The sequence below is a fragment of the Antrostomus carolinensis genome, unplaced genomic scaffold (assembly GCF_000700745.2).
Source record: "Antrostomus carolinensis isolate BGI_N321 unplaced genomic scaffold, ASM70074v2 scaffold16026, whole genome shotgun sequence".
Taxonomy (NCBI): domain Eukaryota; kingdom Metazoa; phylum Chordata; class Aves; order Caprimulgiformes; family Caprimulgidae; genus Antrostomus; species Antrostomus carolinensis.
The window spans coordinates 11,444-26,031 of NW_010324059.1; the positions used below are offsets into that span (position 1 = coordinate 11,444).

General features: G+C 37.7%; 1 protein-coding gene across 1 annotated transcript in view; it reads right to left on the reverse strand.

Annotated features, from left to right (window-relative positions):
- Positions 1-14,588, reverse strand: part of LOC104527166 (desmocollin-2) — a 23,654-nt gene that overhangs the window by 3,268 nt on the left and 5,798 nt on the right. The window contains exons 5-13 of the mRNA XM_029085655.1: positions 12,823-12,978; positions 11,754-11,898; positions 10,346-10,512; positions 8,525-8,659; positions 7,073-7,258; positions 5,353-5,612; positions 4,999-5,141; positions 3,068-3,283; positions 1,308-1,541 (exon numbers count right to left, since the gene is read on the reverse strand). Of these exons, the coding sequence (XP_028941488.1) occupies positions 1,308-1,541; positions 3,068-3,283; positions 4,999-5,141; positions 5,353-5,612; positions 7,073-7,258; positions 8,525-8,659; positions 10,346-10,512; positions 11,754-11,898; positions 12,823-12,978 (1,642 nt within the window). The remainder of the gene's footprint in view (positions 1-1,307; positions 1,542-3,067; positions 3,284-4,998; positions 5,142-5,352; positions 5,613-7,072; positions 7,259-8,524; positions 8,660-10,345; positions 10,513-11,753; positions 11,899-12,822; positions 12,979-14,588) is intronic.

A 14,588-nucleotide genomic window follows, 5' to 3' on the forward strand; every position in this document is an offset into this window, starting at 1 on the left:
AGTCCATGAGGAACAGAAGAGTCCTGCCTAACTGCACACTGAGCAAACTCATCTCTGAACACATAAACTAATGTGGAAATTGGCCAAGAGCCACTTTTAAGCTCATTTAGCTTTTGCAGATATCAGCTGTCAGACAGATCTGCGTCAGTGGTTCCACCTCCTGATGCTGACAGATAGAAAGAAGACACCCATGACAGCACTGAGTAGAAGATACACAGGGTAAAACCCAGCCACAATAAAATGAAAGGTCTATCTGAGAGGGATGCAGTCAACAGGTAGGGACAAAAAGCTAGCTGACATTTCCCACAGTCCCCCTACTCCATGTCCCCACATCTGAAAGTTCCAACTCCAAGCTGTATCACTAATTTGGGTACCTGCCCTGTTTAGATAAAACATGCATCCATCTAACCTTCAAAACATGTGCAGGTCCCAGTGTTCTCTCTACCTGAGTAAGAACAGCTAGCTGAGACTCAACAGGAGCAAGACAGGTTGATCATTAACAAAAAAAACAAACAACAATAAAAAAAAAAGTACCCTGAAGTATTTGGTACTGTGCCATGTCCTCTGGAGATTTTTAAAGATACTAGTAGTCAGACAATGTCTGATTCTGGTAAAAAAATGACCTGTCTTTGCTACTGCATATCACTGTCACTGCCTCACTGGTTAACAGCAGTATTAACCTGCTAAGAATCTTGGGCAACTGCAGTAACACAACGTGAATTCAAGGGTTTAGTCTGTTGTGGAAGTATCCAGCCTGTCATTCAACATTATTGCTGCTCTTGCAAAATCCCTTGTGAAATCCAGTGTCTCAGATACTCCATGTTTTAATCCATGACATAAAAAAGGTCACAAAAATCTCCTGGAAACTGATTTCAGCATTCTGACCAACAGAATTTTCAGCATTCTGACCAACCATCCCAAAACCAGCAGTAAACTCACTAACAAACTTCACTATATTCACCTCAAGACAAGATCTGCTAAGCACTACAAATCCCATCCTCTTTCAGTTCAGGCACTGAATGCAGCTTTTTTCACCTTGTTAACATGAATACACACATCTTACATAAAATGTACTTAAAAGAATAAACAAAAATCCACACACAGTAACTACAGGACAAGATGAGAGCAAGGTGCCTGTGATACCAATACAAATAGAGCAGGTACATTAAGTCAGTGATAAGGGCTATACAACTGCAGTAATAAAAAAAAGAAATGTTTGAATCAAGTTCAAATCAGGGTCTCTTATCCAATTTTAAAATGAAGTGTTTTGTGCTTCATGTTAAAAAAAAAAAAAAAAGCATACTTACGCAGCAATAAGAGTGATCCCAAGATCATTGCAAGGATGGCCCATACACCAAGAGTAACATTTCCCTCAGAAACTTCACGGGACTTGGTATTGCATTCGGTTGGAGTAACGCAATCACAGAGGTTAACTCTTACGTAGTTCTCTCCTACCTTTCCTCCATTATCAGTCACACTTACAGGAATAGTGTATGTTCCAAATGGAGTATCAGCCTTTGGTGAAAGATACACAGAATTATCTGTAAAAAAAGACAAAACCAGATTTGACGTCAACAATACCTGAAACTCTGTTGTCACAGATGCGACCCTAATCATAATCTTCCCTTCTGTTACAGCTATACTGCTATGAGATTTACATTAGCTAGTTTAAAGCTAGCTTAAATGTGTTGACACAAAACTGTATCTTGGAAGGATTTATACTTTCAGCACCTTTTAAATGTTAGAAAAGTAACCTTATATGGCCTGTGGATAACATGATTTGAAACTCCAAAATTGATTCAGTTCATTATAGTAAATTACACTATTTGGGCTTATTAGAAAACACCATTAACTGAACTGACATTTATTAAAAGGAATTCTGTTAGAGTGATTTGAATAATTAATCATAAACTTAATTTATACCTCTTCCACTCTTTAGCTCTATTGTTGTATTCAGTGTGAACAGTTATAGCCAGTGGGAAGTAAAATCCATTTAGTCTGCTGCCCTGCTCAGTGGCAATGATTAGCGACAATGTGTTTTAAAAAGTGAAAGAAATTATTTGTAAAAAATATGTACAAGATAGACATAGATGTATGAAATTACATGTACCATGTAAAAATGTTTTTTCAGTTTGCCTAATACAAATCTTTGATGGAACACTTCAGAATCGGATCCTTTTCCAGCTAATTCATGACAACAGAGTAGCAAATGTATGTGTGCTGCCCTTGTTGCCATCATCTAGCACCCACCAGGAAACCAGTATCAGCTATAACTTTTTATATTAGCAAATTTTAGGAAACAGTGATTTCTTTGGTAATAAACTGTTTACCCACTTCTATCAAAATCAGAAAAACTAAACAGAAATATATTAAGGGATATAGTAATGTTTTATTTCACCCAGCTCAGCTTTACAAAAAACATGCTAACTGAGCAGTACTAAGAAAAAAATTGTCAGGATTTTTTTTGTAAGCCTCTGATAAATTTAGGTAAAGTTTCAGCCTTACAGTTCTCCATCATAACAGGAGCCTAAAAAAAGCTGTATTTTTCTTTGGAGTATTGGTCATTTCGTTCTTAAATCCCTTATGAATTATGAATGCATACTTCCTTTTCCAGAGCTGTTGATGCAATGCATTACATTGGTTTTGTTCTCCCACCTGATCTTTTTAGATCATAATTTCAGACAGCAGCTGACTGCTGACCCCAGGATGCTGGGAACTGATTCTTCATTACTCTTTGAGAGGCAGAATATAATATTCTTCTCCTTGCTTTTGTGATGTCAGCACTTCCACCTTCATAAGTTCTGCAAACTGTTTCAAACCCAGGACAGTTAAGATAAAGAATACTTTACCTGTTTCCCTTTATTTCTGGCATACTCGTGACCTCCTGTACAGCAAATAAAACCGGGGAACTGCTAGAAATCATCAGGGCTACCTTGTTAGCCCCACTGACTACACCAATTCCAAACTCACATTCAACCAATCTGTTCTTACAGTCCACCCAAGGGAGAGGCAGCAAAGCCTCCTCTGGCAGCCTACAGCTGTGAGGAGTGAAGAAGTCTTAACATACCATTGTGTCGTGTTATCTTCCACAAGGAAGCCAAGCTACGGTCAGTTATGCGATACACAAAGGGTGTGCTGTAAGGAGACTCATCACCATCCTGTGCAGTAAGGCAGATCGGTTTTCTGTCTCTGCACATTATGTATTCGGTTTTAGTGATTCGTGGGTAATTCTTGTTCCCAGGCTGGATGACAACCTGAATTGTTCCAGTGCCTGTTTTGCCATCTATGAGGTAAAAATAAGTACTTTTAGCACGTAACTTTTAACATTCACATATTTATTTCTAGTCCAAACTTCCACAATGAAATATCATCATCTGCAATATCCAAGTTTAGAAGTAAGGTAGAAAGTAGCTGCTGATTTAGCCAAAAAGAGAGGTGGACTTCTCACAGCTCTCTCTTGACTGCTTCTCTTTGCTTGGCTGGTTGTAGAATGGATCAACAACTCCCAAAGCTCCATAATCTGCATGTGTAGACAATGTATTTTGTTGAGTGTGTGTATCTGTGTGGGGACAGATACTGTTCTAACAGGAGTTACAGTAGAGGAGAAAAAGCCCATAAATCGGGGGTAAAGGACACTAAGCCAAACTGAGAGTCAAAAGCAGAAAGTTAAGGTCTCCAGCTTTTTACTTCTGGAAGGAGAAAATAAATTACACTTTCCCCTCTTTCTGTCCTCTTCCCTCCATGTCACCATGTGGTAGCAGGACTCAGCAGTGACACATAGTATGTCACCAAAGTCTACATGCAAGAATGTAGACTCCTTGTCCTAATTACATTTTTTCCAACACAGGAATGGTCAATGCTTGTATATGCATTCCAGTGAAATTACATCAAGTCTACTTTTTAAAACTTTCTCTAGAGTTACCTGATTGTAGATGCATATAATCATATTTATGTTATATGCAAAAGAAGTTCCAAACAATTTAAATTAATATTATTTAATTTTAATTTTAATAAGCAATCTTTGGACAGAGTTACAATTTTTAGCTGTAAAGCAACTTCCAAAGGTCTGCTCTTTACTTCCACTGATGTTTAAGCGCATAAGGGCTCAAACTAAATCCTGCCACTGGATTTATAAAGGCAGTCTTTTTTTTTTTTTTTCCTTTTTAATGTAAGATACATATTTTAGAATTAAAAGTGTGACCTATATGCCTAACTTTTTCTTTGATAATCCATTTGCCACATTTAGCATTTGGGAAGTGAAAGTTGGATTTAATCTTCTTGCCTAGATGATGCTGAGACAAAATTATGTCTTTTCTTACAATAAATGCATATACCCAAATTAATCAGAAAGAACAAATGATCACTCAAATTAAATCAGAAGCAAAACCTGTTTTATAATGAGAATCTGAGAGTACAACCCTTCCTTTACAATCAGAGTAATTTGTAAGAGCTCAACATCGGAGCAACACACAGTGTGAACGCTGTTACAGAACCTAGATGACTGAGAAAACAGCGCAACAACATACAGCAATGAATACAGATATTCTTAGAGGTCCTTTTAAATTAAGAGTTTCCGAAAGCAAGACACCAAAAACTCAAACAGAGGAGGAAACAGTAAGAGTTGCAAGGTCAACAACTTTTTTTCGAGAAGTTCTCTCTCTCTACTTTCTCTGTTGTCAACTCGACAGCTGCCAGGGGCTATAACTTAAAAAAAAATAGTCAGAAAATAAAAGGAATACAATCCACAGAAAAAATCTCTCAATTTAAACTTAACTAAGGTTTTTAAATTGGAGCAGGTAACTTTTTAAAACACTGAGAATTTGCCCTGATTTCTTAAACGCTTTCTCCACTGTATAATATTCCCAAAGCATTTGATGGAGCTATCCCAAAGACAAGACAACGGAGTAGGTGGGCCTCTGGTCTTAACCAGTATAGCTGAATTTGCAAATAAACATCTAGTATAGACCACAAAGAATACAGACAACATTTAGTACTCACTTCTGTCTATTGCGAGGACTGTGATATTGCATTGACCTCGTCTCATTTCTCCTACATCTCGGTCCAAGACTTTAATGGTTCTGACTTCACCCGATTTTTCATCTATACTGATCCAATTACATTGGCCAGGTGGTATCCGGTAGCTGTCAAGAATAATTTGTTTGTTTAAAGATCTCAAACATACATACGCACACATCTTTATGTACATACATACACGTACATACAGATACGTGTATTCATATACACTCACAGGTGTGTGCACACACACACATATAGCATCAACAACTATTTCCTGCTTCCCTTACCCCACCCATGCTGTACTCCAAATAACCTTGTAGATAAATTGTTTCATACCATATGCCTTCACTGTTTCCAGTTTCTGGATCTTCTGCTAGGTATCTCCCAATACTCGCCCCAATGTCCTCGCATTCTTTAACGTCTATGCGTAAGAGACAGGGTTTAAACACTGGCCCCTCATCCACATCCAGGACATTCACTGTCACAGAGCTGGTGCTCTGGGAAAGTTGTTGCGAATGTGGTGCCAGCATGTAGGGTGCCTCATTGTTGACTGCAATCACGAGGATCCTTTGCTTGGCACTTTCATAGTCCAGTCCCTGAAACAAAGGTAGGATGTTGGGTTTTTTTCCTTCAAACCAATACAAATCTTGGTATTGTTTTCACTGCCTAATTACCATATATATTTACAAAAGAAGTCAGATATCCTTCTGGAACACCCAGCTTGAGAAATAGTAAAGTAATTAAAAAAAAAAAAAAAAGTTAACTTCTAAGCTAGTCAAAGAAAAGAACCTGAGGAACTACCCCTAACGAGGTAAGCTGCACCACTGTAAAATTTTAGATGAATACTTTGATAGTCAACTACTATCAGAATATTACTAATTAACTGATAAAACTTACTAATTAACTAATAAAACTGAGGAAAGACTTAAATGTAATGGGAGATTTTCTCCTCATATCTCTAGTTAGCCATTATTTTAGGTTACATATATTCCCTTTCCAGCACAAGTCAATCACACTTCTTGCTAGCACTTATCTTTAGTTCCTAGTAAGACTTCACCCATTGCAAATATGTCGAAACTTGTGGGGCTGATCAGTAAGTATATACCATTTATTCTTCAGACACTGTCTCCAAGGTCATTGTACGCCTTTAATAGAGCTATTTATATCCTAAAGTCATAATACTCTCGAGTCTACTATAGTATTACACTAAATATAAGAAATTTCAACTAGGTTAGTATACCAGGGACATAGCTTTAGAAAAAGTTCTAATGATTGCAAGCAACAAAAAACATAATAAATTAAAAAAAAAACAAATTTAACTGGCATCTCTACCCTTATGATTTACATCTTAAAATTTTAATATTAATCTTCTCTGCTCCTTAGAGGTTACTTCTTATTGCAGTTTTAACAGACAATGAAAAAGAGGCACGAAGAGTTAAAGGGACATGCTGAAGTAGAGTAAGGTGGTCCTTCCACCTCAAATCTGTAAAGTACTGGGTATGACAAGTAACCAAACTAACACACTGTCTTATGTGTATGCAGACCCAGAAAAGCAAATCTGAAGTCACTATGCTGCAAAATAAAACCTGGAAATTTTTATGCTGAGCTAGTAAGTTTAATCAACTCCCAGAGAGAATATTCAAGACTGGAGGAGGTGCTCATCCCTCCCCTCCTTTGACACACTCTCATTTCTGTTAGAAACCCAGCCATGAAGTATTCCTCAGTTACATTCCACAATCTAAACAACTCCAACTGTGAAACCTGGCAAAAGCACCAAGCTCTTCTGGAATGACAAACCAAAGGGAATTCCTTGAATCCTGCACACACAAAACTGAGGAGTAGTCTGGAAGATTTGTAGATTATGTACCACACACGAGTCTCATTTGCAGTGCATTATGCAATCTGCTCTAGAAGAGACTTCAGATTGGCAAGAAAGCACAATTTGCCTGATAGTTACAGATATTCTTTGAATAAAAATGAGTTCTAGGTTACTGGGTTTTAAAAGCAACACCTGAAGACACACAGATTTTCCTCTAGCAGCTCCATTTCTACTTACCTTAACAACACACAGTACTCCTTCATTTGTGTTTTTGTCTGTCGTAATTTCAAAGGATCGATCATCATTTCCTTTTATAATTTCATACACTGCTCCTGAGCCAGGCGAGCCAGGTTCATCAAGATCAACAACAGAGATTCTCAGTATTTCTACATTCACCCTGTTTTCCTCCACTCGTGTTTCATACTTGGCGTATCAAAAAAAAAAAAAATCAATTTAAAGCAGGGAATACTGTTCCACAATGCAGGACTGAAGAACACTGTATTTAAATAAGACTACTCAAACTCAAGGGGTTAATTTACCAAGCTGCTATAATGATTTATTTTGTTTTCATGTATCAGCATATTTCTCCCACTCCTCCCTTGCACCCTAAGTGAAACAGTAAACCTTTCCTGCCAACAGTTGATATCTCAGCTTCTTCATACACTCAAACTATCATTGACATAATTAAGTCTGGAATTCTCCTTTCAGGAAAGGTTAATCAGCACAGTTCCCCTCAATTACATCAACTATAGATGCTAATTTGCATACAACATGATCAAGTTGAGCATTAGAAAAGGCATTGGGGTAAATTAAAAAAAATGTATTTAAACAAACCACAAGAACTTGAAGAAAAGCCAAAAAGGGTCAAATACATCTCTACTTGGCTGGCAAAGGATGAAAGGATTTTTCTTATTTATCTTTTTAAAGAGCTGTTATTCTGTACAAGCTCAAGTAGCACAGATAAGAGTGATTCTGAATTAATATTACTGATTATATTCTACAGTAGTGAGTGGAAAGGATAAAGTATGCGTACTCCTCATGGATAATGAATTATTTTTCATAAATTTGGTATTACAAAATCTCCTGTGGTATTTGAGCTGTACACATGGTTATTGAGACACTACTCTCTGACCTGAATAATTCAGATGGCTGCAATAAGCAAAGACTCAAGTCTGAGTTATAGGTACTGGTGAACAAGAAGTGGTTTAAATAATACTACTGTAGAAGAAAAAAAAAAAAAAGTTGGAAAAGCATAGAAAAATCTTGGTGAACATCCTTGCATCTCCTTCACTGACACGTAACGTTTTCATTTGCAAGTAGCCAAAAGCTGACCAAATGATAACGAGGTCATGACAATGCTTAGGAGTGAATCCGTCCCCTCCCTCAAAATGGTTAAATTATGGGATTTCTAAGACTATGCATTGCAGTAAAAGAGAACGAATTAGATATGTCAGCTTTTTCCCAATTAACATAAGGCAAATGACTCAAAACAACTATTATACTAATAGCTCTAATTACCAAACAGCACCACAACCAACAGGGTATTCTCAAATGTCAGTATTGGCATTAACTGTCTCAGGGCATTAGGCTTCATATTTGAGGGACTGTCCATCAGGAAAATAGAAAGAGGATAAAAATAGCCTTCATTTCTTTTACCTTTTTACAGACATTTCATTTATGAAGACTTACTTGTAACTGTTTAAAGGATGGTGCATTGTCATTCGTATCTTCAATTCTAATTACAGCTGTTCCTGTAGTGCACAAACCAAAAGGCTGACCTGCCATATCTCTCACTTCAATTAGCAAAGTGTAACTGGGTACCAGCTGAAAAGATGAATAAAAGCATACAGAAGTTTGAAATACTATTTTTTAATTATATAGTTACACACAAGAGCAGAACTAAATATTTTACTTCCGTTCCTCAACTCTGCTTTAAATTCAGTGCTCCCCTACAAAAATAGACAATTATCTTTAGGGCTTTTTCCCTATAGCTCCAAAAGGTAAACAAGTAAAGTATTTTTCAGTGGCTAGGCAGCAATGAGTTCAGCATTTGTTAGTAATATGGATGCTGTATCCTGTAACAAATAAAGTTTCTCACAATGTCAGCATTATTTTCCAATACCTGAACTTTTGGAAGATACAAGTGATGCACTTCCATCTGCTTCTATGTCTCCCCTTTGGAGTGGGAGAGTGTTCCGTTATATTTCCAGCTGGTAAAGTGTTTCAGTGCATGTCTCATTTCTGTGAGGATGACCAGAAACGGTGCTGCCATCAGCCTTTGTTTGGGCTACACATGACAAGGCAAGGCCTGCCATTTGACAGAGTTTGGCATGAAAGGAGTCAGTGCCCTTATCACTTCCAAGGGTATCACTGATAAGCAGACCAAGTATATCCCTGACATGACTCACAAAAGTAGAAGGCTTTTTTTAATTATTATTTTTCAGCCTTATTAAAACCTAAACAACCCAGGGAAGGGGGACGGGGGGACAGGATTGGACACAAAATGAGGGAGTCCGTATATCAACGCAGTAACTCCAGCTCCAAATGCCTAGAAGTAGCATTAGGCTTGTCAAGTGGAGGAAAGAAATCTCCTGTTCCACTTTGTAAGTTTATCTTTTAAAGACACACAGTGGACTCCTTTTTCAAGTTTCCTTCCCTTGGTAGTCACTATGATTGTTTCCTTAGTGGTCATGGTGATGCTCGCAGTCACTGCATTTTTCTCTTGCTAAGAAAGTTGAGCAGTGTACCTGCAAGAGCACTATTTCGCAACACACTGCTAATGGGGCTTTTCAGTGATGAAGCAACATTAAGTATGCCACAATATGACCTTTTTTATCCTCAAAAAGTATGTACCCATAGTAGTGTTTATTTATAGAATGACTACCTTATGATAGAAACATTATTTTCAATTATATATGCCTGTCAGTTTTTCTAGCATAAACAATCCGTCATATGGCACTTTATTAAAAAAAAAAGACAACAAACAAAAAAACCCCCTAAAACTTCCTGTATCTCATTTACTTTAAAGCTAGCTGATAAGAATAACTGGTTTGCACTTTAATTTTAGGAAATGTTGTATTACTGCATAGGTTTCAGATATTGGAGATATTTCTGTTTAGTATAGGATGACTGACTACTTCCAGAAAAACTGGTTCATCTTCCCCATAAAGAAGCAAGAAGCACCGCAAATGGAGCTTGATTAGGAGGAAACAGTGGCTCATGGGATTCATGAGCAGAGAAAGAATAAAAATCCACAGAATTTTTGATCTATATGTCAAATAGGAGAGCAGTAGGAGGTCCCCTGACAAGATTAGCTAGAATACGATAGATCTACGCAGAAACTCTTTGGACCAATAACAAGTCTCTGGGAAGCTCTGGAAGCTCCTTAGAGAAGGAAAAAAAAACGGGTAACAGAAATCATTTATCTGGTGATCCCTGTGCCAGCAATTCAGAGTTAAGAAGCTATCTGTGTGAAGTAGATGACAGCTAAAATGCTTCAGGAAAGATCACCTCTCTGTCCAGCTGTGGTAATAATACAGCAATGACACCTGTGTCACCATGTAAAGAAAATGCTGGTGTTACTGGTGGATTTTGTGACACAATGCGGTATTTCAACGTAGTATGCAGGGTATAAGGCTCATCTCTGTCCTCTGCAATCACTCTTCCAACAACTACACCTGTGAACACAACACAGCAATATTTAGTTCCAGAAAAATCTGTAAATAATCAAAAATTATTTAAACATGTATTTCTATTTGAGATATATGAAAATAGCTATTTGGTCATTTAGCTCTAAATGAAAATAACATTAAAAACACAGTAAATAGTAGTAAACATACAATAATAGTGTAAAATTGTCTATTTTAATCCTCTGGCTATTTTTTTTTCCTTCTTAGACAAAGTAGGAATTGTTGCAGCTATCAGAAAGAATAACCAAAATAAATATAGAAAGTTTAGCTTTCAGTTAGTGTTTTTGACAGTCATTTCTAATTGGGCATCCCAAACACAGCTGAAGAGGAGTTGCCAGGGGAGATGTAGGGGAGGTTCAGTACTTTCTGACATGTCTCCAACTGCAGTACTGCCTTGTGGGGAGCGCTGCTGTACTTCATCCCTATAGCTCGAGTGGTTTTGGAACTTTGCTTTACATCAGTAACCCACCAAGTACGAAGCCGATCAGCTCAGAGAACAAAATGTAACTGGCGTTTTGGGGTGAATAAGAAGACACCTTGCTTCCTTTTTTTGCAAAGCAAGTTAGACTTTCCCAACTCCACACCCCTAGCCTAGGGGATGAGCAAGGAATGACAAACCACGGCTTCTGCATTCCTTATTCTCTGGGGTCCACCCTTCTCCCTACTTTTGTTCTCTGTTACACAGATACATGAAGTCAGCAACAGGCAAATCCCTGCTTTTACAGGTACAGGCAGAAGCAAGACTTTCTCACCCCCTGTCCTCCCCAAGAAAAGTTCTACCTTAGTTCATCAGCTCAGACAAACACTGTAAGTTTACTCAAAGGCATTTTATACCTTCGAATAACACTGATTTAGTTGTTTAGGAAACTAATCTGTTAAAAAACTGCTGTTCTGCAAATTAAAACATTTTATGGAAAGGGGTGATTTTGGATAAAATGAAAAGAATACTGTTCTGAAGTTCATACACCATTTTAGGAACACAATCATTTCAGTTTTTAAAAATTTATTTTTTAAACAATACTTTCCACTATGATTGAGATGACATTTTTAAATTTCTTATCATTAAGAAACCTTGAGCTGATCTTCACAAATTCAGCCTTGCTGTAAAGAAATACTCCTTAGGAAATCCCAGTGAAATTGATTAAAAGGCACAATTACACCTAGTCATACTGGTATGTAACTGAGCTGAGTAGTAGAAACTGAGTTCACTAGTTTAAAACAATTCTTACCAGGTTTGGAATTTTCAGGGACAGAAAACTCAAAAACGTCCTGAGTAAAATATGGAGCATTATCATTATCATCCTCTATCCTGATTGTATGCACAAGCGGTACCTCTGGTGAATAACCATCTGGAGTGGTTGCAAAGCAAATGATCTGTAAGACATAAATCCAGTCATTCACTTCATGCTTAAGCAACATGAAGTAGTATTATACTTTTAGTTCAGTGGAGGAGTCAACAAAATGAAATACAGTGTCCCAAACATACCCTTCTCAAGACCAGGCTTTTCCGCCACATGGAAAGGGAAGTGGCTGATACCTTACAACAATGGCAACACAAAACATTTAAATGCTTTCCAATCTTTTCCTTTTCCGTTCCTCACACTACAAGTATCTGAATCACTTTCTTTTCCCACCCCCTCAATTCTGTCAGGTCTCTTGATCACAGTTTTTCCAGATGTCTATGAGACAATTTCAGTCTTATCAAAAATTTAGATGTAAATATTTTTATTTAGAACAAAATCAAGAACAACAGCAAAATTATTTGCCCATTATAACACAATATAATAAAATGCAGTAATAGGTACTACAAAATACCTATTCAGAAGCTGTTTTCTACTAACTGCTTTCTTACACTTCTCAGCCAGTAGAGAGAGCAGTGTACCTTGTTAACAAAATACCACAGCTGAATAGCTGGAGAAAGAGAGGCTCAAAAACACACAGCTGTTTAGAGTTTCTCATTATTTTGGTTTTATGCAGATCTTTTCAACCTTCCCTGAAAAACTGTGGAATAACTTCAAACTCTTCCCAAAAGGGACACAAATCCAACAGCTCACTGCATTTATGCTGTAATTAGAGTCTATGCAGAAAAAGCAAAACCACTCTCAAGATCGAGATGACCAGCTATTTCTTTCTTTATCACTGATTTCAGCCCTACAACACCAAAGATATTTCGCAGAACAGACAACTGATTCCAAATCTTGTCTGCTCCCAGTTTCCCCTGTAACTCAACTTTCAAATATATGCATGACAGAAAAAAAAAAAAAAAATTAAATATATTTAAATAATTTAGACCTGTACCTGAAAACTTGGATATTGTTCACGGTCTACTGCACGAGTAGCAAAGATATTTCCAGTTTCTCTTTCTATGTAAAACAAACCCTTTGGATCTTGATCAATTCCTGGTCCACTTGCAGAATAATAAATGGTGTAGTTCTGAGCTGTGTCTGATTGGACCTGCAAAGAACACATCTTTAAGCCCAAGGAAAAACAGCACCATCATTCCAATACATTTTCCCCATTTTCCTGATCATATTTAGCACAAAGAGGAATTCTTAAAAAAAAAACAAAAACAAAACTTGATTTACTTCTGTCACATCCAGTTCTAGGGCCACCAACATAAGAAGGACACGGACCTACTGGATTGAGCCCAGAGGAGAGCCACAAGGATGATCAGAGGGCTGGAGCACCTCTCCTATGAGGACAGGCTGAGAGAGTTGAGGCTGTTCAGCCTGGAGAAGAGAAGGCTCCAGGGAGACCTTATAGTGGCCTTCCAGTACCTGAAGGGGGCCTACAGGAAGGTGGGGGAGGGATTTTTTTCAAGGACACATAGGGATAGAATGAGGGGTAATGGTTATAAACTGGAAGAGGGTAGATTTGGATTAGATATTAGGAAGAAATTCTTTACTGTGAGGGTGGTCAGACACTGAAACAGGTTGCCCAGAGAAGTTGTGGATGGCCCCCTCCTGGAAGTGTTTAAGGCCAGGTTGGATGAGGCTTTGAGCAACCTTGTCTAGTGGGGGGTGTCCCTGCTCCTGGCAGTGGGGTTGGAACTAGGTGATCTTTAAGGTCCCTTCCAATCCTAACCATTCTATGATTCTGCTACTTTAGCATCTTAAACTTCACAGACTAGGAGAACAGCTTGCCATGTAACTGCCTTCCTTTGTAACGTGTGCACGTTAGAAGGGGTAGTCAATTCAAACTCAGAAATGTTTAGGACTATTGAACAACTAAAGAAATTACAGTGTGCTTTAAAAAAAATTATTCTGGAATCTAATCTCTCTAGAATACTGCACATACAAGGCACATTCAGATACAGATGGCTTATTATTTCTGTCCCTGTTCAAGAGATTATGGTTTTAGTGCACTCATTGAGAACATGGATTGCAACTAGAGAAGAAAAAGCAAAGGAAAGAAAGAAAGAGAGAAAGGAAGGAGCCTCAGATAGCCTCTCTGCATCTCATTACAAGCACCAAGGAGGTAACATTAGCAGTCACCTATTTATAAAGACTCTCCTCCCCATATACTTTCCTTACCTACTGAATGCCAGAAGTCAGGAAGGTAAGATTAGTAGAAGGATGATTGCTCTGCACAGACTCTGTTATTACAATTGTCTCTACACATCTTCTACCAGCCACTCTGTAATCTAGTAAAGGCTAGATAGACCTATGATAATTTTAGTTCTTGCATTTCTCTTTCATGCCTACTTGTTTTCTTACAGTAAGTACTTTTCCTAATAATATAGGCCATACTCAGTCTTCAATGCTACAGGCATACACCTTGAGGTCCACAAACGATGTAGACATGCAGGTAAGATTCTCCCCATTTTGTGTCTACAAAACCTTTTCTAGGCAACATTTTGTGGGGGGTTGTTTGTTGGGGTTTTTTTAATTACACACCTCACTGATTTCCAGGCCAAAGAGCTCTCTTCTGATAGTAGGCCTCTCTCCTTTTTACAACTTTTGCACATTTCCAGTTCAACTCAAAACTAGGATCACAAATTATTTCTGCTAGAAGATTACAAGATACACAATGAAGAGGACAAAACAAAACAAAGGAATAATAGC